The 22987-nt window shown below is 37.2% G+C and overlaps 5 protein-coding genes across 6 annotated transcripts; 2 read left to right on the forward strand and 3 right to left on the reverse strand.

Moving 5' to 3' along the window:
• Positions 1-91: 91 nt before the first annotated feature.
• LOC125214718 (putative sugar phosphate/phosphate translocator At2g25520) lies at positions 92-1428 on the forward strand. The gene has a single exon (XM_048115849.2). The coding sequence runs from the start codon at positions 196-198 to the stop codon at positions 1240-1242; it is 1047 nt and encodes a 348-aa protein (XP_047971806.1). The 5' UTR covers positions 92-195; the 3' UTR covers positions 1243-1428.
• A 2576-nt stretch (positions 1429-4004) lies between these two features.
• On the reverse strand, positions 4005-5809 carry LOC125211967 (Pentatricopeptide repeat (PPR) superfamily protein). Its single transcript, XM_048111943.2, has one exon. It carries the CDS (start codon positions 5666-5668, stop codon positions 4637-4639), a length of 1032 nt encoding a protein of 343 aa, XP_047967900.2. The 5' UTR covers positions 5669-5809; the 3' UTR covers positions 4005-4636.
• Positions 5810-6408: 599 nt separating this feature from the next.
• LOC125211968 (EG45-like domain containing protein 2) lies at positions 6409-7508 on the reverse strand. Of its 2 annotated transcripts, XM_048111944.2 has the most exons (3): positions 7210-7508; positions 6690-6969; positions 6409-6605 (listed from the first exon to the last, which is right to left on the reverse strand). In XM_048111944.2, exons 1-3 carry the CDS (start codon positions 7322-7324, stop codon positions 6599-6601), a joined length of 402 nt encoding a protein of 133 aa, XP_047967901.1. In that variant the 5' UTR covers positions 7325-7508; the 3' UTR covers positions 6409-6598. The 2 variants fall into 2 exon arrangements, with proteins under 2 accessions (XP_047967901.1, XP_088922976.1); XM_089066850.1 differs by lacking the exon at positions 6409-6605 and having other exon boundaries at positions 6686-6969.
• Positions 7509-13136: 5628 nt separating this feature from the next.
• LOC125216123 (adenine nucleotide transporter BT1, chloroplastic/mitochondrial-like) lies at positions 13137-16179 on the forward strand. The gene is made up of 3 exons (XM_048117748.2): positions 13137-14072; positions 15243-15404; positions 15485-16179. Exons 1-3 carry the CDS (start codon positions 13551-13553, stop codon positions 15959-15961), a joined length of 1161 nt encoding a protein of 386 aa, XP_047973705.1. The 5' UTR covers positions 13137-13550; the 3' UTR covers positions 15962-16179.
• A 226-nt stretch (positions 16180-16405) lies between these two features.
• Positions 16406-21673, reverse strand: LOC125211223 (cellulose synthase A catalytic subunit 1 [UDP-forming]). Its single transcript, XM_048110944.2, has 14 exons — positions 21406-21673; positions 20779-20974; positions 20504-20685; positions 20215-20332; positions 19944-20130; positions 19593-19859; positions 19160-19505; positions 18930-19067; positions 18717-18842; positions 18395-18607; positions 18032-18296; positions 17759-17955; positions 17298-17648; positions 16406-17221 (listed from the first exon to the last, which is right to left on the reverse strand). Exons 1-14 carry the CDS (start codon positions 21484-21486, stop codon positions 16634-16636), a joined length of 3255 nt encoding a protein of 1084 aa, XP_047966901.1. The 5' UTR covers positions 21487-21673; the 3' UTR covers positions 16406-16633.
• Positions 21674-22987: the final 1314 nt, after the last annotated feature.

Below are 22987 nucleotides of genomic sequence, written 5' to 3' on the forward strand. Positions count from 1 at the left end.
AATAAAAAAATCCACATTTAGATCTCTTCCCAAGTGAAATTACAAACACACCCCTCCCATCTCCTCAAAATCCCTAATTTCAACCCCAATTCGAAACCCATTCAAACCCAACTCCACACTACTCTCTCTCTCTAGAAACCCAAAACCCCCAAATCTCCACCGCCGCCGCCGCCGCCGCCGCCGCCGCCGGAAGCAATGGGGAAAGGCGGCGCCCTCTCCGACGGCGTGGTGAAGAAGATCCTGCTCTCCTACATGTACGTCGCGATCTGGATCTTCCTCTCCTTCACCGTCATCGTCTACAACAAGTACATCCTGGATCGGAAGTTGTACAATTGGCCCTTCCCCATCTCCCTCACCATGATCCACATGGCCTTCTGCTCCTCCCTCGCCTTCGCCGCCGTCCGCGTCTTCCGCCTCGTCGAGCCCGCCGCCCTCTCCCGCCGCACCTACCTCTCCTCCGTCGTCCCCATCGGCGCCCTCTACTCCCTCTCCCTCTGGCTCTCCAACTCCGCCTACATCTACCTCTCCGTCTCCTTCATCCAGATGCTCAAGGCGCTCATGCCCGTCGCCGTCTACTCCATCGGAATCCTCCTCAAAAAGGACGCCTACAAGTCCACCACCATGTCCAACATGCTCGCCATCTCCGTCGGCGTCGCAATCGCCGCCTACGGCGAGGCGAAATACGATTCCTGGGGAGTTTTCCTCCAATTAGGCGCCGTCGTCTTCGAGGCGACGCGGCTGGTCATGATTCAGATCCTCCTCACCTCCAAAGGCATCAATCTCAACCCAATCACGTCTCTCTACTACGTCGCCCCCTCCTGCTTCCTCTTCCTCTCGATCCCGTGGCTAATCGTCGAATTCCCCTTGCTGAGGCAGCAGACCGCCGCTTTCCACTTCGATTTCCTCATCTTCGGCACCAATTGCCTCTGCGCCTTCGCGCTGAACCTCGCCGTGTTCCTCCTCGTGGGGAAGACGTCGGCGCTGACCATGAACGTCGCCGGAGTCGTCAAGGATTGGCTCCTGATCGCCTTCTCGTGGTCGGTGATTAAGGACACCGTCACGCCGGTGAATCTGATCGGCTACGGATTGGCGTTTTTAGGCGTCGCGTACTACAATCACTCGAAATTGCAGGCGCTGAAGGCGAAGGAGGCGCAGAAGAAGACGGCCGCTGCAGATGAGGAGGCGGCGAAGCTGATTACGGAGAGAGAAGGGGATGGGAAGAAGGGAGATTCGCAGGCTTGATTTGGGGATTTTGTGTAAATTAGGTTACGGATTAGCAGAGTTTTCTTGGAATAAATGTGAAGGAGGAGAAATTTGGGGATTTACTCAATCTTGGTAATTTCTGCTTGAATTTTCCTTCTTTTCGTACACTTCATTTATATCTGTAACATAATTGGCATAAAAAAGGTGTTTTTGATGGATTTTTCATTCCAAATTTCTCCTTTTTCCATGTTAATTTTCTTCAATTTGTTCTAATTCTATTTACAGTTTTACAAATTTGCATATTGAATTTAATGAATTTGTATCCATTTTGTGGCATTCATTTGATCAGATGAGCCAAATAGTACTATTTGTTTTGTATTATTTGTATGGAATATTGAATTGGGATAAAAGTACTTCATTCCTTCCAAGTTATTTTTCTTTTAATAGAAATCAATTATTTTTTCCTAAAATATCTAAATTAACTTTGAAGTTGGAACTAAGTTTTGCTCACTTACTGTTAAATCAATTAGGGGTTTTAGCTCTTATATTATCCACCAATTTAGTATAGATAGCAGAAGTGGTAGTATTATTTTGTTTTCCAATAATAGTGTATTGAAAACTAATTTGTCATGATAAGAAAATGCCAAGAAAAGGAAAATGCATTGATGTAATTAGCTGACTTTATACTTTGACAATTGACTATCAATTGTGAGGTTACTATCCTATAGTTCGTTAGAAAAACTTGAAAGGAAAATGTAAATTGAAAGATAAAAAAGAACTTCATATTCACCTTTTTCATGAAAAAACAATTCTATAATAGGAAAAGATAAAGTATTCCCCAATATGTTAATTATTTTTCTTTGCATTCTCATGTTATAATTTTTCCTTTCAATTCAATACTTTTTAAAAATGTATTTATTTTTATTAAAAAGATAAATGAGCAATATACCTTTTCTTTCTTAATTGATCTTATGCACATTTTTTGTATAAATATTATGACAAAGGGACTTAGAAAATGTTATGAAAATCCCTCTATTTACATATTCGATTACTCTAAGTACTCTCTCCGTTCCATCTTAATAAAGTCTTCTATACATTATTCTCTTTTTTAATTTACTTTTTCTTTACCTTAACTCTTTATTATATTATTTTTATCAAAATAAATGCAAAAAATAAAACGTCTCTATTAATACAAAATAGAGGAATATATTGGATGACATAGGCCTTAAGGAAGTATTATGAGAGTAAGTTATAAAGATGTGTATTCCTAAAAGGCTAAAACATAAAGTTTCACGCTTTTGATGGACCAAAGTAATACTCCACCGTCTCAGTTAAAATATTTCATAAATGGTAAAAGGATTTACATTTCATTAACTTTATTTCACACATTTTATTATAAATTAAATAAAAATGAGGGTCACATTTCACTATTTTTTTTACCAATTTTCCCTTACATTTCTTAAAAACTCATGACGGTCTCAACTTGTGACTCCTAAAATGGGCCACATTTCACCAAAAAAAATTTCACCAATTTTCCCTCACATTTCACCAATTAGTAGTAATATAGTAGTAGTAGTATATTAAATGATGCTTTTAATGGTCTAAGGGGCTTCTTTTTTGAGATTATAAAAGTTCTTTATTTAGGTAGAAAGTAAACCTCAAGATAACTTATAAATATGGACATAAATATATAAATTATTTTGGTGTACTTCCTCAAATAAAATATTCATAAGATAATTTGAGAGGTCAAGAATTAAAGGGTGACGATTTTGAAAAGGCAAATCTCATAGTTGGAAGTACAAGCTACATATATGGGATTATTCTTGTTTTAATTTGGTTAGTTGAAAGTATAATTAAATTAGGTACTTTAATATTCTGGATAGTTGACTTTTGCATATGGGATTTGAATAAATTGCTGTACAATTAAAGAAATAAACATGGGCTAGCACGATCCACATGCTTCTAGCTATTGAAATTCTAACTTGCATGGATTGAAAAGTGACAAGATCTTAATGAAGAGTTAGGTTTGTGCATAAGATGTGATTAAATGTTAATTGAGTTTGTTGCCTAATGTGTGTTGTGTTTTCTTTCAATCTTTAGTGATCGTGAAGTCAACTGTTTCTTTTATTTCATGTTATGTGTTGATGATGATGATAATGGATGTTCGTGTTTTGTTTTTACTATTGATTGTTGATTTTTCTGATTTTATTCATCACTTGTTATGATTCGAGTCCAGTGTAAAATCACATGTCTTACATATGAGTCATTAGATAATCCATCACATGATTATTCAATCTTATTAATGTATAAAATGATTATAATTTATTTCCCAATACCTACAATCATAACTTAATTCAATCACAGTGTTGATTTATTTTATTTTCTAAAGGTTTGTTAAACCTTGAAGGGTTTCCTACTCTTTCCTTCACTAATTTTCATACATTATTTTTTTTTTGTTTGGTTGTGTAGAAAATTTTTGATGGTGACATTCTTGAATTTCATATACGGTGGCAAGTTTATCTCACCTAACTTAGACACTGATGGCTGCTAACTCTCTCGGATAGTTTTTTGTTAAAAAGAATGTGGATTTTGAAGAAGACATCAATGCGTCAAATAAAAACGCCAAAGGAGAAAGACACTTCATGAATCTGAATTGGATTCTTGATTGTGAACAAATTCCAATCCATAATTAACTAAATAATAAAAAAAGTTGTTTAATTAATTTATAACAAACTGTTTAGTACTAATCCTCTATATTAGTAATTAATGAATGAAGAGAAGACCCATTGTACCATATATACTTATCACCAAAGCCCATTTCTCTTAACTTCTCAGGATCAAGCCCAATTTTCATACATGAATATTACAAATCACCTCAACCTCAAAAAAGTCAAAAATCACAAGAATTTTTCTAAACTAACACAAAATGACCAAATTCTTTAGCAAGATTAAACTTTGCTGGGATGCCTGTATGCCCAATTTATGCAGAGTGAGAGCTCTATTCAGCAATATACAGGATGCCCGGTGAAACCGGTCGGACATGATAGTGTTTTATCATGTCCGGCTCGAACAAGACTCAAAACAAACAAACAAATCTACGTTGTGCACTAGAATTCGATCAATCCTTCATTTCCATCAATCGAGGCAGAGAACAGAACCAAGAATTCTCCTTTTTCGTCATCAATCGAATCACTGTCCACGATCCATAACAAATGTACGTGTCCAATAGAATTTGATCAATCCCTTTTTCCACCATAAGTCCGAGAACAGAACCAAGAATTCTCTTTCTTCGTCATCAATCGAACCCCAGTTCGCGACCCATCATCCTACTTTACCATCAACGATCAATCCATGCTCGTTCCAAGTCCGAACCACCATCCGTACAACAAGAACCCCCTTCGTTACACAATTTCTTCTTCTTCGTGTAGAATCCCTAAGAACTCATCTCTGCAAACCTCCTCCTCACAACAGCAGCATGCTCCACCTCCCCAACCCCAACCAGCCCCTCCACCACCCTCTGCCTCGCCCGTATAAACGGTATAAACCCCCTCCCACACATCGCGGCCGCAACCTTCCCGGCCAACACAAACCTCTTCTCCTCCAAACACCCCTCCAAAACCCCCTCATAAACCCCAAACCCCACCCCAAACCCCTCCCTCTCCAGCATCTCCACCATCTCCACCGCCCTCCCGGCCTCCCGATTCCCCCTCATCGCCCCCACCACCTTCGCCACGGTCTCCTCCCTCGGCCTCACCCCCTCCTCACACACCATCTCCCTCACCACCTCCGCCGCCGCGTCCACCTTCCTCGCCTCGCTCAGCTCAGCGATCAATCCACCGTAGCTGTCGCAATCGGGGACGCACCCCGCCCTCCCCATCCCCTTCAGCACCTCCATCGCTTCCCCAAATTGATCGATTTTCGAGAGAGACAGAATTAGGTAATTGCAGGTGCCGCAATCGGGGGTGTATCCGATCGATTTCATCTCCGACAAAATTAGCTGCGGCGACGGCGACGGCGACGCCTTGCGGCGTCGCCGCAGCCACGATTTTGAGAGGAGGAGGTGGAACTGCGGCGGGGGGAGGCAGCCGGAGCGGAGGGTGCGCTGGACGACGGCGAGGGCGAGGGGGAGGTGGTCGACGGAGGGGTCGAGGGTGAGGGAGAGGAGGCAGGAGTAGGCCTTCCGCGGCTGGGAGCGCGGCCGGATTGGGATGAAGGACTGGAGGATTTCATCGATGGTTTCGCTTCGGCGGCGCTCGGGGAATTGGGAGAGGAATGTGAAGGGGTTAGGGTTCCGGCAAGGCTCCGTTGATGCGTTGAGGATTTGGGGGATTTCGCGGTATGCTTTTGCTTCGACTGCTGCTCGGATCGATTCTTCGAGATTCGATTTCGGAGAAGATGAACGGGAGAGAGCTCGGATTTGGTGGCGGGAGATTGATGAACTGAATCTCGTAGCTGCCAACGCCATTTCTGATAGGAATTTTGAAATTGGAGTTGGTTGGGGAATTTGGTCGAACAGATGGTGGGCTGATGAATCTTGTCGATTCGTAACATTAATTTGAAATTTGATTTAATGAATACTCCATCAATTGTAGTCTCATTCATAGGCAACACGGGTTTTAAAAAATGGTAAGAAAAGTGGATGGAGTAGGGATCACACTTGTATATACTCTCTCCGTCCCATAAAAGTTGAGACAAAACTTTTGGACACGGAGATTAAGAATTTATATTAAATAAATAGGAGAGATGAAAAAAGTAGGAAAGATAAGAGAGAGTAAAGTAAATGATGGAATAAAATAAGAGCGATTAGATGTTTTGTTTTTAGTTAAAAAAAAAAATGATTCAACTTTGTTGGGACGGACGAAAAAGGAATACGACTCAACTTTTATGGGACGGAAAGAGTATTAATTATACATGAAATGTGAGTAGAATGAGTTAGTGAAAGGTGAGACACTATTACCATTTATAGTAAAAGTGAACCGGGACCCCTATTCACGGACGGGCTAAAATGGAAAAACGGGACTATTATTCGCGGACGGAGGGAGTAATTATGAGGAGTCCATTGGGCCTTATACATGTTTAGAAATTATTTTGAAATTTGATTAATATCACAAGATGAATTTTGAGGAGTCCATTGGGCCTTATACATATTTGAGCCCATCATCCAAATACAAAATAAATTAATTTCGATAAAAGAAACACATAATCTAAGATGCAAAGTGATTTACTCATATTTTAGACCATAATACGAACACAAAATAAATTACTAATAAAGATAGGAAACACATAATCTATTGGCTAGAAGTTTATCATCCATATACTAGTACTATTACTCAAAATAATTGCCTCCAAATTAATTACTTTCTCCACAGCAAACACGCAATGCCCATAATTCATGTCAAATCCTGCAAAAATAAAAATAAAAATTAAAAACATAAACATTTATCAATCCTCATGCAAAAAACATTTATTTTCCATGTCTAACTTACTGGATAAATTCGATGTTGATTTTAGCATCAGCGGATTTGGAGACGGCGGCAAAGGCATCGGTTGACATCACTATAGTCGAAGGGCATGGCCTACGGGTGCAAAAGTCGACCACCCTCACGTCCACCGTGCCCCCCTTGCAAGGCCGGTTGTTGCCGCTAAGGCACCTAAGCCTGTATCGGCGGCCGCAAGCGGCGCCGTTGTCCCACAACCCTTCACTCACTTGCACAAACAAGTTTCCTGATGGGAATTGGTCGGCTCTATTGCCATTGCACCTTGTAGCTGCACAACAATATTTTGGTATGTAAGTATACTAATTAATTAGCCTACTAATAAAATTAATAAATCTGTGTCACTGGTTAAACTAAAAACATCGATTCGACCCAGAATCAGACTAGCAGTTTCATGTTTTCAAAACCGGCGTACCAGTTATACTAATTCGGTTCCGGTTCAAGAATTTTAGAGCCTTGAACCGGTGACATTCCTATACATGTAAAAATGTAACAAAAATAGTGGACTTACGTGTGTACGGAGGTTCGTAGGAAGTAGCGGTCCCGATGTCACCGAAAACAATTTGGTTGAATGAAATGGTTAGCAATATTGCAATGGCAAAGGCTAGTTTTAAAGTCATAGTCATTGAGATTTAAGGACTACTTCAAAGAGCAATGAAGTATAATATGTATGAAAGTTAGAAAGGGATATATAATTGATGATTTTGGTTGAAAAGGGTTATGAATTGAATCAAATTTGTAGTGAAGAAATATAGATTTGATAAGTGCGATTGAAATCGTTAATGAAACGAGCCAATTTATAGTGAAGGAAATAGATTTGATAATTGTGGTTGAAAAATGTTTATGGATTGAGGCAAATTTATAGTTGTGGAGTGCGCAATTTTGTAAATGAGATTATACTAGCGTAAGTTGGCGCACGTGAAATTTAAATATAAAAATATACATGGCATATCATTGGTCAAAATATATGATATAGTAGGCTTTAGTGCTTCTTTACAAGTTCATTGTTTACATATTTTCAATTGTAGTGGAGGATAATATATTTCTCTATCTTAGAATTGAGGATTTCTATTTGAAGTAGTAATTCAAAAATAACCTAATATAAAAATTCACAATCTAGCATATAATCCAAAATAGTCATGTGATATAATATTGTATGCAATGAGAAGTCTCTTCTAGGTTTATTTAGATAATTTTGAGAACAAGAGTGTGAATTTATGTCGATCCTCCCACGTTTTGACATATAATAATAAAGGTTACGTATGATAATTGTTGATTTATTTAAACAAGTGTGTTATTTTATTATCAATTGATGGGGTGTCATATAATTTACTAGTAGGTATGATTATAATCGTTATAAAATCCCACTATATATAATGGTGCAATATAATTAGTGATAGTTAGCAAATTCTATGCTGAATTCTCCACCAAATATATGGTCGATTTTCACACTTTAGAGTTTAGACGTCGACACCCTTTCCATTTCATTCTTTTAATCAGTTTGGAAATTTCATTATAACCATAGCTTAACTATTTCATTTTAATTAATTTGATATAATTTTCATAATATAAATATTTCAATACGAAATTTACATCGTATATAAATGTTTGTTTTTACTTGGGTTAACACAATAACTATTTTTTTAATCGTACGTAATTGTGATTGAAAATTTAGTACTAATAATAATAATATGAATATGAATATGACAACTTTATCAACTCAAACCTAAAAGAAAACAAGTGAAGGTGATACACGTAAAGTCAAGTAAAATAAGTGGATTCAATTATAAAGTGGATATTTATTTATACTATATTATTTTCTTTTGAAAAAATTGAACTTTTAATGTGTCTTTCTAGAAATGAAGTGAACATATGCATTATGCATATCCCATGATCACTAACTCGAAATATAATGATTGGAATTGACTATCAAATTAATGATTGGTTTGACCCCTTTCGAAATTTGTCAACTAAAAACCGAATAATTCGATCATAAATTTGAAATATTACCAATCTTAGTCTTTTTGTGTTTTTATCATTTTAAATGGATTTAATAAAAATGCATGTGAATATGTGATGTAATTATGCTACACGATAATTTTAAAAATTTGCATGAATTACTTTTTTGGCGTGATAAGTACTGAATCAGCAACTTATGGCTGCTAAAAGAGAATTAATTAAGATTATTATCTTGTTATAGGTAAAATAATTTATACAATTAACAAAGCCACCTATATTGGAAGGTGACATTAACTTAATTAAGAAGATTAATTAATTATGGTTTGGCTAATGAAGTAAAATGTAAATGGATCAAAATCATGAAGTATATATCATATGGGTCGGTTCAAGATTGATATATATCTTATCTAAAGGAATGAGAATCCACTTTGTGTAATTTAATTGTAGCCACAATTTAGTATATTTATTTACTATGGTGGCTTATACCATTGCCCACTTAAGGTATGATGTATAATGATGTCTTTTCTTAAGACATAATAATATGTACACGTTTTAATTAAGTAGTTCAATTTATAAGGTAGAATATAAATTTTGGAATGTATAAGCATAGAAAAAAATATTTTATAATTGGAGTATTTTCATTTTATTTTATAGTATCAAATTTATTCCATATAGTATAAATTCGTATAATAATAATATTCTTAATTCATTTTATATGTACATGTCTTCGTTGTGGCACACTTCAATTCTACATTTTGCTTTTTTATGAGTCGAGATGTGGACAATCAAATCTGTCCGAGTGGACCTAGATATATGCCCTGGCCTTGAAAATGTTTAAATTTCATACTTAAAATATGTACGCAAGCGTTAGATTTAGGTCATGGTCTAAGAGGACATCATCGATTTTCTATATTCGATATAAGAGTAGTTCGAATATGTATTCTATTAACTTGTTTTCATTGATATCCAAGATTTCTATTTTTCATTAATTAAAAATTTAATTAATTTATACTAAAAATGAGTAGTGCGTAAGAAAGTTAAAAAAAAACTACTCTATATTTGTTTTAGGTGCATAAATGGAATGTTATTGATGTTCTAACATTTTGATTATTCTAGTATCATTTTATAGTTGTTGTATGTCAAATTAACGATGAAGATCTCTACAACACATCTTTTATCTACGAGCATTATTGGTTAGTCAAATTTTGATCAAACTATCTCTGAATTTTTTAAAAATATTTCTACCAACTTAGAAAGAGTTTATAGAACTTTTTGTTAGTTTCTTCAAACATATTTTACCAAGAGGAGAAGGAAAAATATGGTTGTAAATAAACTTAGCTACACTTGAAACTAGGCTCGGACCTAAAATAGCTTATTTAGAGCGCAATGTTGCTTAGTTCATTGGGCTTGTTAACATATTTGTATTAGTTTATTCACAAATATGTTCATGGGCTTGTTTGCTGAGTTTGTTCACCAACTTTAAATCAATCACTTAATCAAGCTAATATGCATGTCTTTAGTAGCTTGATAATTGGGTGATTGGGTCGAGCTCGAACTAGAAAACAGAAACTCGAGTCGATCTCGAACACCTATAAATATTTAGGCGAATCGAGCTCCGACCCTACTATACGGATATATATGGTATAACCAATGTTATCGCACATGAATGCATTACAATGCGTGTAACGCCATATTTCATTCAATAAATAACACATTAACCGAATTTGTATATATAATCGATAACAACATCAACACACGAGGGATGTAACAAAAACATCACGTGAATCGATATTATTCCTACTGCATCATTCTTCTTATTTTTTAAAACTATAATCTATCAATTAATCTTTCTTTTATTTTCTAAAAATCTCTATCAACTAATCTTGTTCATAAGAAATCAGTACATGAAATAGTCATTGAATTTGTCTAGCAACAAAAAAAAATCTAAATCTATTACTTACATGAGATGTGGTTGTAGAATGATGGGAAGGTTGGTTACATTTTGTGGTCCAAGTGTAGTTGAATGCTGTCATTATTAATACTACTACTTTAATACATTACTTAAGAGTGAAAAATTTGAATTATAGATTGAAAACTCAATTAAAATAATTAAATACAATCAAGTGCTACTACTAAACTATTACTATGAGTTTGAATTATGTTAACTTTTGTTGGTAATAAAATAAATAATTAATGTCGATGATGCAAAATTGGTAGTTGGCACACAACTACATATGCATAATAGATAAAATAGTTAGATAAACTATGATTTTATAAAGTAGATACATTACTATAGCTAGTCTACTATAGTTAGCCCATTAGTAGCTTAACCTAAGTTCTTAGTCCATTTAATTTGTAATGGGCCTTGGCTATTGACACAGCCTTAACTATTAATAATCTTAATAATGGATAAAAAAATTTAACATTAAATCCATAAAATAAAAGCGAATAAAAAAATATAATTAAAATATTATTAGTGGATGCCTTATTAATAATGAAAGAAAATTGATTTCTATAAATGAATTAAAATTAAAAAAATGGCTATTAGTCGTTGAATGAATGACTGCTATATATTTTTGCTGGAATTATACTTTGAAGTGATTATATATTGGTTCAATATATAGATACATAGTTTCTCAACATGTGTGGATGCCTTTTAAATTATGATTTGCAAAAGGAAAATGAAAATAATAATCTCATTTTATAATTTTTGGAATATCCACGATTTGAAGTCTCAATTAATTTTTTTTTCTTCGTAAGCGAACCCTCACGCCCCACTAAATAGTAGACTTATATGTACTTATAACAATATATAAAAACAGAACTCACATTTTTTTTAAAATTCGTATAAAGCTAAAGCAAGACGATGGAATAGTATTTACTGCTATTATGACTAGAGGATGCAAATATAGTATTTATTAGAAAAATCCCACTACTCTTTAGGATATCCAAACATTTTATTCAAAATTAATGTGTCAACGCTCTTAAGTTTGACACCGCCGTTTCTATCAGCAGTCCGGATCACCTATTACTTTTCCTACGTTATTCCCTACTCCACCCTCACAAACATAAGTGAGGGATCCATCATTATATTTTATATTTGTGAGGAGTAAAGTAGGCGATGAAGTACTTGAAGAACATGCTAGATATACAAATTAGTGATTACAGATTATACTCCTAAAATTTGCAGTACCAAAATACATGTTGTGTGTGAAGTATTTTGACTATTTTCCCATTTTCAAACTGGGCCATTCCACATTAATGCAGTACAATAATACAATTTAATTTTTTACTTTATTATATTGTTGTATAATACTGTATGTTATGTTAGGTTCAATGAATCTAACCCATAATTTGGAAGGGTGGCTATTTAAAATCTCAATATATACAATCTTTTTATGAGAAATATTTTAATTGCTTTGACTCATTAGTAAACAAGATCTTGTGACCCATGAATACGTAATATAGAATCAATAATAAAATAATACCAATAATAATAGTAATAATTAGTGCAAATAATAAAATTTACACTATACTATTTAAATATGATAAAAAAAGTGTAGTATGGATTTTTGAGTAATTTTCGGCTATTAAATTAATAATATTATTAATAATAATTATGTCATTATCGATATTTAATTGTCTTTAGAGCATCTCCAATGGTAGGCTAGCCACCGGCTAGCCGAACTATTGGAGTACGCTAGCCGAATTTCGGCGAAAAAAACGGCCAAGGCTAGCCGATTGCGTGTGGCTGGCCGATGCGCTGGCCGCCATTGTGGCGGCCCGATCGGCCAGCGCTATTTTTTATTATTTTTTAATTTTTTTTAAATTATTTTTTTAATTTTTTTTAATTCTTTTTTTTTAATTTTTTTTAATTCTTTTTTTTTTAAAAATTTTTAATTCTTTTTTTTTTTAAATTTTTGAAAAACTATATAAACACGATTTTCTCTATCTCTAAATTTCTGTACAAGAGCAACATCTAGCGATGGACAACAACAACTAGCCCAATACAAAATTAAGACCTAAAACAGAAACATGTCATACCGGATTCAAGGCATGCTAACATTTTTTAATGTATTTTTTTAATAAATTAGTGAGGAGTAGAGTGGGGCGGTGGCTCGTGTGTGGAAGCCCGGATTTTTTTTATTATATAATTTTTTTGATTTTTAGTTAATGTAATTTTTTTATTTAAATAAAATTAATGAATTTTCCCGTATATGTCTCGTAAATTTAATTCAGTAATTTAATCGTGATTTTAATTCTGTAAATGTAGTATATTTTGAATTATTTTTATTACGGCTGGTCTATGACTAGCTTATGACTGGTCTAAATCTGATGTGGCAGTTGAATTTTTAGTACTGCTGACATGACAGAGAGGAAGAATGGCTGGCCTATTGCTGGCCTATTTAACATTGGAGATGGTATTATGCGAAAAACGTGTCACTCAATATACAAAGGGAAAGAGAAACAGTATCTTTATATTGATATATCGAAATATATTACAATTTGCTTGAAAAGGGTTGAGAAAAGAAACAACGGCGGCGCATCTTCTCCGCCACCCTCTCTCCCTTAAACAATCCCCTTGAACCCTCCGCCTCCTCTGCAATTTCAAGCCTAAGCTCAGCTCCTAAATACACTATTTATTAGCATTGTTTTACATCACTGAGGGATTAAATTAGCTCTCTTTCCCAAATGTTTTGATTTGCTTGCAATTTTACTCTCTCCCTCTCTCTCACCTACCCTTGGAATTGGAGTTTTCATCTTAAAGCATTCATTTTTAAGCATTCCAAGAAACTGTATTGAGTTCTAGAGAGAAAAGGGTGGTGCTATTGAATTGAGTTTTGGATAGAGAGAGGCGAGGAGGAGGAGTTCTTGAGGAGGTTTGTGTTGAATATGAGTGTAAAAATGCAATCTTTGGATTCCAATAGAAAAGAGTTTTCCTCATCGAATTCCAATTTAGGGCTTCAATGGAATCTCCAAGATTCCAATTTTTACCCTGGTGGTGGCTTATTCGCCTCTGTTTCTCAAATGGGAAACGATGATAATGGGGGTTTCAAATTGCCCTATGCTGATTTGCTGGTTAAGTATGTTTCATTGCCTGAGGGTGTCAAGAATCAAGGTTTGTCGGAGGAGGAGAGTGAGTTGGTGGATAGGAAGAAGAAAAGGGGACTTAAGCTGAAGATTAAGGTTTCTAACCCCTCTTTGAGGAGGTTGATCAGTGGGGGGATTGCGGGGGCTGTCTCTAGGACTGCAGTGGCGCCGTTGGAGACGATTAGGACTCATTTGATGGTTGGGAGCAGTGGGAATTCTAGCTCCGAGGTGTTCCAGAATATTATGCAGAGTGAGGGGTGGAAAGGGCTGTTTAGGGGGAATTTTGTCAATGTGATTCGTGTTGCGCCTAGCAAAGCCATAGAGGTATAAGATTGGATGGGGTGTTTTTTGTCTATGTACATTGCTTTCTAGTGTTGATTGTGTTTGTGTGTGTAGTTTGTGGTTTGAGTTTATTGAAGTATGATTGCTAGTTTTATTATTTGATTGATTTTATTGAATCATTGTGTTGTTTGTGTGCATTGGAAATTGAGTTGCATCACATGCTGATTCAAGTTTGGAATTGGTAGAATGTTTATGATCTAAATTTGCTGGGTTGTAGTGAATATGCGTGAGAAGAAGTCCGAAAGGATTGTTGTGATGATTTCACCTTTTTATCTTTCCAAGACTAATATTCACCTTTGTTTTATTCCAAGTGTTCTGCATTGAATCATCCTGTTGTTATATTGGAAATTGAGTTGAATCACATGCTAATTGGATTAGAGTTTTGGATTTGGTAGAGTGTATATGTTCTGTATTTGCTGGTTTATTGTGAATATGACATATATCATGAGCATGAGAAAGAATTAGAAAGGATTGTCATTTTCTTTGTGATGATTTCCACCTTTTTATCTGTCTTCTAAGTCGTATATCCATCGTTGTTATATTCTAACTGTTTGCATTGATGTTCACTTTGATGTTTGATTTCAGTTGCTTGTTACCACTATGTTGTTTTCCTTAACCAGATTTCAACCTCAACCAAATGTAGCAAGATATGTTTCTTGTGGTCTACGGCCTATACTATATACCCTTTTAAGCTTTGTCGTGTCTAGCACCTCGTAGAAAATTAACATGACAAAATTGGTCATTGGCTTTCAAACAGAGATGTAATCTTAGGATAGAGACTACGACCTCATTCCTTGTCATTTTACCTTGTCTAAATTCGTTATTAGTTTTGTACTATGGTTTAGGCCTCTATGAGTAGTTCATGGCACTATCATCTTACTTAGTTGATTATTATGTTTTGATTAGCAGATGAGTTAGGAAAGGATTTTCGGCCAAGATAGGATTCGATAACTCTTCTAACAATGCACATTCTTCTTATTTGTATATGAACAGTAGTTACGCCTATTTGATTCATTGTCTTTCCCTTCTCTTTGCCTGTTGTTATAAGTTTGTAATGAAAATGTAAAGTTTTCCCGTCTGTAGTTTACTGCATTTTACTGAAGTGTCAATACGTGTTCATATCCATTCCTAAGAGCTGTTTGTTTTCTGTAGTTATTCGTTTACGACACTGTGAACAAGAATCTCTCACCAAAACCCGGTGAACAACCAAAACTGCGTGTTCCCCCTTCGTTGGTTGCGGGGGCTTGTGCTGGTGTCAGCTCGACTTTAGTCACGTACCCCCTCGAGCTAGTCAAGACTCGACTAACCATACAGGTAAAATATCACCAACACACGGCAACACCTACCCGTTTCATCGAGTGTTTACCTTCATTGCATTGCCTTCCATTTCACAGAGAGAAGCATACAATGGCTTGCTCGACGCCTTTGTTAAAATATTCCAAGAGGGCGGCTTTCCGGAGCTCTACAGAGGGCTCACTCCCAGTCTCATCGGAGTGATCCCGTACGCCGCAGCCAACTACTGTGCATATGACACTCTGCGGAAAGCCTACCGGAAAGTCTTCAAGCAGGAGAGGATTGGCAACATCGAGACCCTCCTCATCGGCTCCGCTGCCGGCGCCATTTCCAGCACCGCCACGTTTCCTCTGGAGGTAGCTCGGAAGCATATGCAGGTTGGGGCTGTGAGCGGGAGGCACGTGTACAAGAACGTGCTCCACGCTCTCGCAAGCATTCTTGAACGGGAGGGGCTCGAAGGCCTGTACCGAGGGCTCGGGCCGAGCTGCTTGAAGCTCGTGCCGGCTGCCGGCATCTCTTTCATGTGCTATGAGGCGTGCAAGAAGATTTTGGTAGAGAAAGAAGGAGAGGAAGAGTAGAGAGATTGACTGAGAGAAGAAAGAATAAGGAAACAAATTCAAAGATAGGATACAAAGTTTTTTTGGCATTTGACTGTTTGCATACCCTTTTTTTCTCTCATTTGAAAGTTTTTTTATATTGAATTTTCTTTCATGGTGTTTTTAGAGTTAGATTCTAGCTGCAATTTCATTGAACATGTTTGGAATCTACAGAGGTTGAATCTCAATTTTTTTGTCAATTCAAATGAGCATTTTTCCAATTTGATTCGTCTGTAGAAATTAATTCCTTCTATATTTGGTAAATTTCTTTAGGTTACCTTCAATTTAATGGTAAAAATATTTCAAATGTTGTCTCTCTTTATTTTATACTTAGATTATATCTATAACAGTAGAATGAATCAATAAAAAAAATGCAATCTTGAAATAAATTGCAATGAGATAGATTCTTAGAAAAATTACAAGGCGTTATGCACCAAAATAGGGGAATATTATAAGTCTTAAGACATGTTTTTGCCATAAATACTAAATACAAATGCTTGCTTGAAACAACACTGTATACAAAAAAATAATTATAGTTTGAATAGAAATTGGCCAAAAATCTTCAGACCTAATGTAGAAAAACACAACTTTGCTTTCTCCCCAAAATGACGTCGTTTCTACTTTCATGTCTTCTGTCTATATACACAAGCAACCTTAACAGTTGACACCACACTGCCCTTGCGCGGCCCGCTTCGTAGCGTCCGACGTGAAGGGGTCGATGCGGACCCACAGCAGCGAGAAGATCGAGGCAAGGAGGATCGACCAGACGATGACGATGGTCGGGGTGCGGTTCTGCCGCCCGAGGAGACCCTTGAGGAAGGGGTACAAGTGGACAATCACCCAGATGGCAAAGAAGAGCTTCCCGAAGAGCGGGCCCCACGACTGGTACCCGCTGTTGATGGCATACGAGACACCAGCCACAATCCCGACAATGTTGAACATGAGGACCGTGGTCGGGGGGATGAGGAGGGCCGTCCACTTGAACACGTAGAGCTCCGCGAAGTCGCCGTCCTCGTCGGACGCCTTCGACGTGACCGTGAAGTTGGTGTCGATGCCGGCCAGCACCTTCAGGAGACCTTGGAAGACGGCGAAGAGATGTGCGGACGTCCCACCGATGACCCAGAACTGCTCGTTTCTCCACCAGTCCTCGATGCTGACGCCGCTCCACCTCATTTCGAGTATGCCGGTGGCGAAAATCGAGATGAAGAGGAGAATAAACCACATGCTAGCAAAGTTGCTTATCTACACAAGGATATTAATCGGTCAATATTCATGCTCACGAGACGAAAAAATCGATTATATCGTGTTCGTTACTAACCTCGGGAATGATGAATTTGTTGGTGAGAAGACATATGGCAGGAAGAACACAGTAGGCGAGCAACGGGATCGAGGTGAGTGGGTACACAATGGTGTTGATGTAGGCGAGCCTCTCTAAGAGCTGCAGTTTCCCGTTGTAGCCATACCATATCGGGCAATGCCTACTAAGCATAATCTCGATGGAGCCCAGAGCCCACCGAAGCACTTGGTTGAGACGATCAGACAGATTGATAGGAGCCGAACCTTTGAATGCTGGGCGAGGAGGCATGCAGTAGATGGAAATCCATCCACGTGCGTGCATCTTAAAGCCGGTCAAAATATCCTCCGTGACGGAACCATAGATCCACCCGATCTGAAAAATTAGGCCCGACCGAGTTAATGCCTCAAACTTCATTTCAAGAAACCACACCAAAAAAACACATACATCGACTCAAAACACAAATAAAGTACAACGGGGTATACCTCTTTGCCCCACTCAGTCTTATCCTCGTATCCACAACTAATGACGTGGATAGCTTCTTTCAATAGAGTTGCAGGATTCGTCGAGGGCGGTATGCCTCCCATTTCCATAAAGGTAGCAGCAATGAAGACAGGAGATTGACCAAATCGCTTCTCCAAGCTCTTTTGAGACATGAGAAGTGACTTCTCGTCGTCATATCCTGTCAAGAAAGCAATTGCATCAATTTCTACAATTTCTGAAATTTTCAGTTTGGTCCTATTTTTACGAAATCCTACCTTCTACACCCTCTTCTATGTCCTCCATGTTAAAGATCGGGATGGTCGATTCAGTCCTTTTAGCTGCTCTCTTCTTATCGACATATTTCTTGTTGGCATGCCTCCCTTTCTTCCTCGACCCACAACAGCTTTTGACGATAATGTTTGGCTGCAGATCCTCTTCCGTTAGGACAGGGTCGTAACCATACAACGCTTGTCTGTTGAAGCAGCACCCAGTTCCCACATAGACGGGACCCTGAAGGCCATCCAACCCTTTCAAGTTGATCTGCAGATACGCAAATTTAAGATAACTTATGGATCAGTGGATCAGAAAGATATCATGGAATCAAAGAGTGACTGTTCCTAAAAGTCAAGGGCACGTACATCGAAAAAGACTATGTTGCGGTTAGCATATCTATCGTGCAAGTCAATGCCATCGAAACGCTGTGGGAACTGAACGTAGCAAGTCTTCCTCCCATAAGCAGGATCCATCATAAAGCACATGGCTTCTTTACAAGCTTTACTGTTGTTGAAGTAGTGATCACAATCAACGTTCAAAATATATGCTCCATTAGTAAGGACAGCAGACACACGAATCTGAAGCAAATAACAACAGGTCACGAATCAGTTACTACAGCCAAGAGAATGTTGAAGAAAATAAGAAAATGTTGTTAAGCTCAATGCAATGCAATTAAGAATCACCTACCAAAGCATTCATAGCTCCAGCTTTCTTGTGATGCTGGAATCCAGGACGCTTCTCACGAGAAACATAAACCAATCGTGGTAGCTCATTTCCATCAGTATCAAAACCTCCACTATGCCCCAGAAAGACCTGATAACGAGAGGCAGGAGAAAAGAGTTAGAAGACCAGCAATAAACTGGTAAGCAAGTATCATATACTCGATGGGTAAAAATAAACCTGAATCATTCCTGGATGATCCCGTGTGTTGTTCCCAGGCCAAGCAGTTCCATCTTGCATCGTCCACCCTTCTTCAGGCATCTTCTGAGCCTTTGCAACGAGAGCATTTATTCGGACCTTAAATTCTTCGTATTCTCTCTGTAGGAATCATGTTAAGTAATACAATTACAGCTCATTGTTAACTAGATTCATGCTTTAGTATGCGATACAACAAGAGACTCGTGATTCACCTTCATTGCTCTGCGTTCTTTGACGAAAGAAGGTTGAATCTTGTCCTTCAGGTAATCTATCTTCTGTTGAAAATAGAACTCGGGTGCCCTAGGTTCGATGTGATGCTTCTTGCAGAAAGGTACCCATTTCTTGGCAAACTCGGCCGTTTCAGAGAGGGCTTCGAAGGTAAGCATTGCAGCACCATCATCTGAAACATAGCATGAGACTTTGTCGACAGGGTAGTCCACGGCCAGGATGGATAAGACCGTGTTGGCAGTTACAAGAGGAGGCTCTTTCATGGGATCCACGGTACTGACGAACACATCAATAGGTGCTAGCTGGGAAGGCTCGCCCTCTCTGTCGTATCTGTGAACATCAAAGAGAAAAGTTAGGACAGTATCACAATCACAATCCTTACAACTATGGAGCTGAACATGAAAACCATTCACTAACCTCAGTGCAAGTCTTTCAAGAAAGGTCTCACGACTAACTGGATACCACTTCGGAAACTGGTCGAGAAGCCAAGACAAAGCAAACCAAACTTCGCAGATAACAGATGTAAGCCACAGAGGATAAGCATCCTTCACCGGATGGGTGCAACGGTATTGCAAGAAAAATCCCAAGATGATTAGTCGAAGAATGATCACAACGCGATAGGGGGTAAGATGAGAAGAGGAAATAGGCTGCACGCGGCTCATAGGCTGGCGAGCATCATCAGCCCTGTCATCAATGCAACTATTAGCATCTCTCTATATGAAAATCTAGAATTTCTAGAGGGAAATTATGCTCGAAAAAAGAAATTACATTTGCAATTCTTCTCCATTTGATCCAGTGCCTTCAATATCTCCTTTCCCTTCACTGTATCGGTTGTTCATGTTTACCATGTTTTTCTCCTGTTTTAGTTTCCAACCTTCGACCCTCTCCTTCCAGTCAACGTTTCCAAGTCCATAGGAATTCAAATCTTTAGAAGGGTCGACTATTCTCACTGGAACTGCAGAATTCAACAGCATTGTAAAATGTTCACATGAAACAAAGATGAAAAACATAATAACCGAATAATTTAGCAACTAATTACCTGGCTGCCGTGGATCAACATAAGGGAGGGAGTGAACACGGTCCCCGGGACCCAAAGGACCAGATGTACTTCTAACAGAATGAGTATCTTGTATGGAAGGAGGAATCTCACCAGAGACCTATCAATTATTAATGTCACAACACAATCGAATTACACTTTGTCCACGGAATTAGAGATGAAGACAAATGCATCACGAGGCATGCACATAAACAACAGCAACCGTTGTGATTTTAATCAGACTCAAATCAAGTATGCATATATTTATCAAGAATCTGTTTGCTCGACTTACTGGCTGTCCATTGGTAAGAAGCGGGATTGGTTGCTGAGATTCATGTCTAGACGATGCAGAGAGCTCAACCTCATCAGCCTGCCATTGAGATCTAGCCTTCATTTTCCCCTGAGAATAACTAAACTCATTCTCCAAATCGTCATCGTCCTCCTCATCGTCATCCCCATCAACTCTCGGACTCCCTATGACAGAACAAATAAGTCCATAAGCCCCCATTTCATTTAAAGACACAGGAAACGAAGAATCTTCATGCAAATCATACAAGGTCAACTAACCTTTGTGTCTCTTGTAACGAGTCTTGCACTGCGGGCATGCTTGATTCCCATCTTTCCGCTCATATTCATAACAGGCACGACAAACCGGGAACGCACACTCATTGCAAGCAACAAAGACATCACCAGTGGCAGTCACTCCAACAGTATCTCCACAAATCTGGCATATCTGCCCATTCGCATTCTTCACCGGTTTCGACTGAATACACAACAAGCATTGCAATGATCAGTACACAATCAGATTCTTTCTTTGAAAGATCAGATTATCAAATCAACTAAATTAAAGAGTATGAAACATCACTATATTCAATCTGAGCTCAAATTGAACATTTAATCTTAGCTCCAAATTCAACACAAACAACAACACTGAATCCAATCCATATAGATCCAACCACAGCATTATGCAGACTATTTTCAATCTAATTCTATCAACACTTCATAAACAAGAGAAATCTAAAATTCACATCTAAATTCATTCCAAGATCCAAACTTTATCTGTTTTAATCACTCCCAGACCACTAACAATCAGATCCAAACCCAAATTATACGAAAAAACAGATTAGTCCAACAATTAGAACCAAAATGCACTGTGAATTCTAACTATCAGATTAAAAAAGAAAAACAGCATACCCCACTATCAGATTCATGGCGAATTCTAACTAGCTCATTCCTCTTGTGTGATCCAGCCACCATTCCCCCAGTCGCCTCCATTTTCCCCTAATTTCAGCAGGAAATGCTGAATTTCGATCGGTGTGTTTCCTGTTGAATTGAAGCACTCAACACTCGATTCGAGCTGAGAAGAAGAAGAAGCGCATCGAAATCGGCTCAATCACTCAGCCATCTCTCTCTTTTTGCGTCTCCTCTCTCTATTCACCTCACTTCCGACCACACTCCATCTTGTCTTTTTATCTTTTTTTTTTCGGAATTATTTTAATTGATTTTATTTCTCATTTTTCTTCTTGTAATAATATAACGAGTTTTTACCTGCTTAGCAAGTAGCCAGTTCACCTCTGTCTTAAATGGATCTCTTTCTTTTTTTCCAATATTATTTTTTTCTATTTCACTTTTAATGTTAAATGTGGATCATAATATAAAAATGCATATTTATAGATTTTAATTATGAAAGGAGACCAATTTTTTAACTTTATGCCGTAAATTTTCGTTAAATATTCTCTATCTATGTACCAAATCCATTTAAATTATTCCGCTTACACATTACAATTAACAAAAAAAAACACTCTAGTGAAACATTTTTAATCAATCTTAATCAATTTTATGCTGAACTATTATTAATTATTTAATGTATTTTTTTTCAATATTATTGTAATTGAATCAATTTGTCTATAATATAAGTGAAATTAATATACACGACGGGATAGACGACATCGTTTAACTCATCCGGGAAGACATTCACATTCATATAAGATTTTTTAGTTTCTATATTAGACGAAATTTTTTACCACAAACAGAAGAATCCAACTGAATTTTAAAATTAGGTCACATACCAATTTTTTTACCAAATTTTATGGGTTTTTTTCTTCAATTAACCCTAATATTCAATTAAACTGCTGTGGACAGGCTGTATTTTCGTGTGACCGATTGTTGGCGGTTGCCTCTGTCCAATTGAAATAAATATAATAAGCTGTCGGTGGTCTCAATTTCATTTATATTGCCTCGTTGTTACACTCAATACGAAATTACTATTACACCCTTGTATTTTAGTACATAATTAATCATTCAATTCATACTAATTGCTAATTAAATGGAGTTGAACCGACAAAAATGTTCATATACTTGCACACAGACTGGTGGGTGCTGATTAGTGTGTGTGATAATTTATTTTCCATTTAGAAAGTTTGATTTATTCAATTTTTGTTTATTGTAGGATACTTTATTAATTTTTTAAAAGATCAAAGGTAAGCTGAGTATTTCGTCAGTCAAAGTGGGATTTAGAAAAAAATAATATAGCAGTGGAAATGGGTTAGGTTAGTTTTTGCATAAAGAAATTTGTTTGTTGATATTTTATCATATATTATACACATATATAAAATGTCATTATTAATGGTGTTTGAATCAGTAATATTTGGACAGATAGAACATCACATCGAAAGGTGTCCATCTCATTATTTATAAAGTTTTAGTTTGAAAAATTATGGTTGATGAACTTTTTTTGATTGGAATGGAAAAATGTAATGTTAATGGGAAACATGGG

This window comes from Salvia hispanica, chromosome 3, assembly GCF_029641045.1.
Source record: "Salvia hispanica isolate PSC_SH4W2 chromosome 3, Shi_PSC_v1, whole genome shotgun sequence".
NCBI classification, from domain to species: Eukaryota; Viridiplantae; Streptophyta; class Magnoliopsida; order Lamiales; family Lamiaceae; genus Salvia; species Salvia hispanica.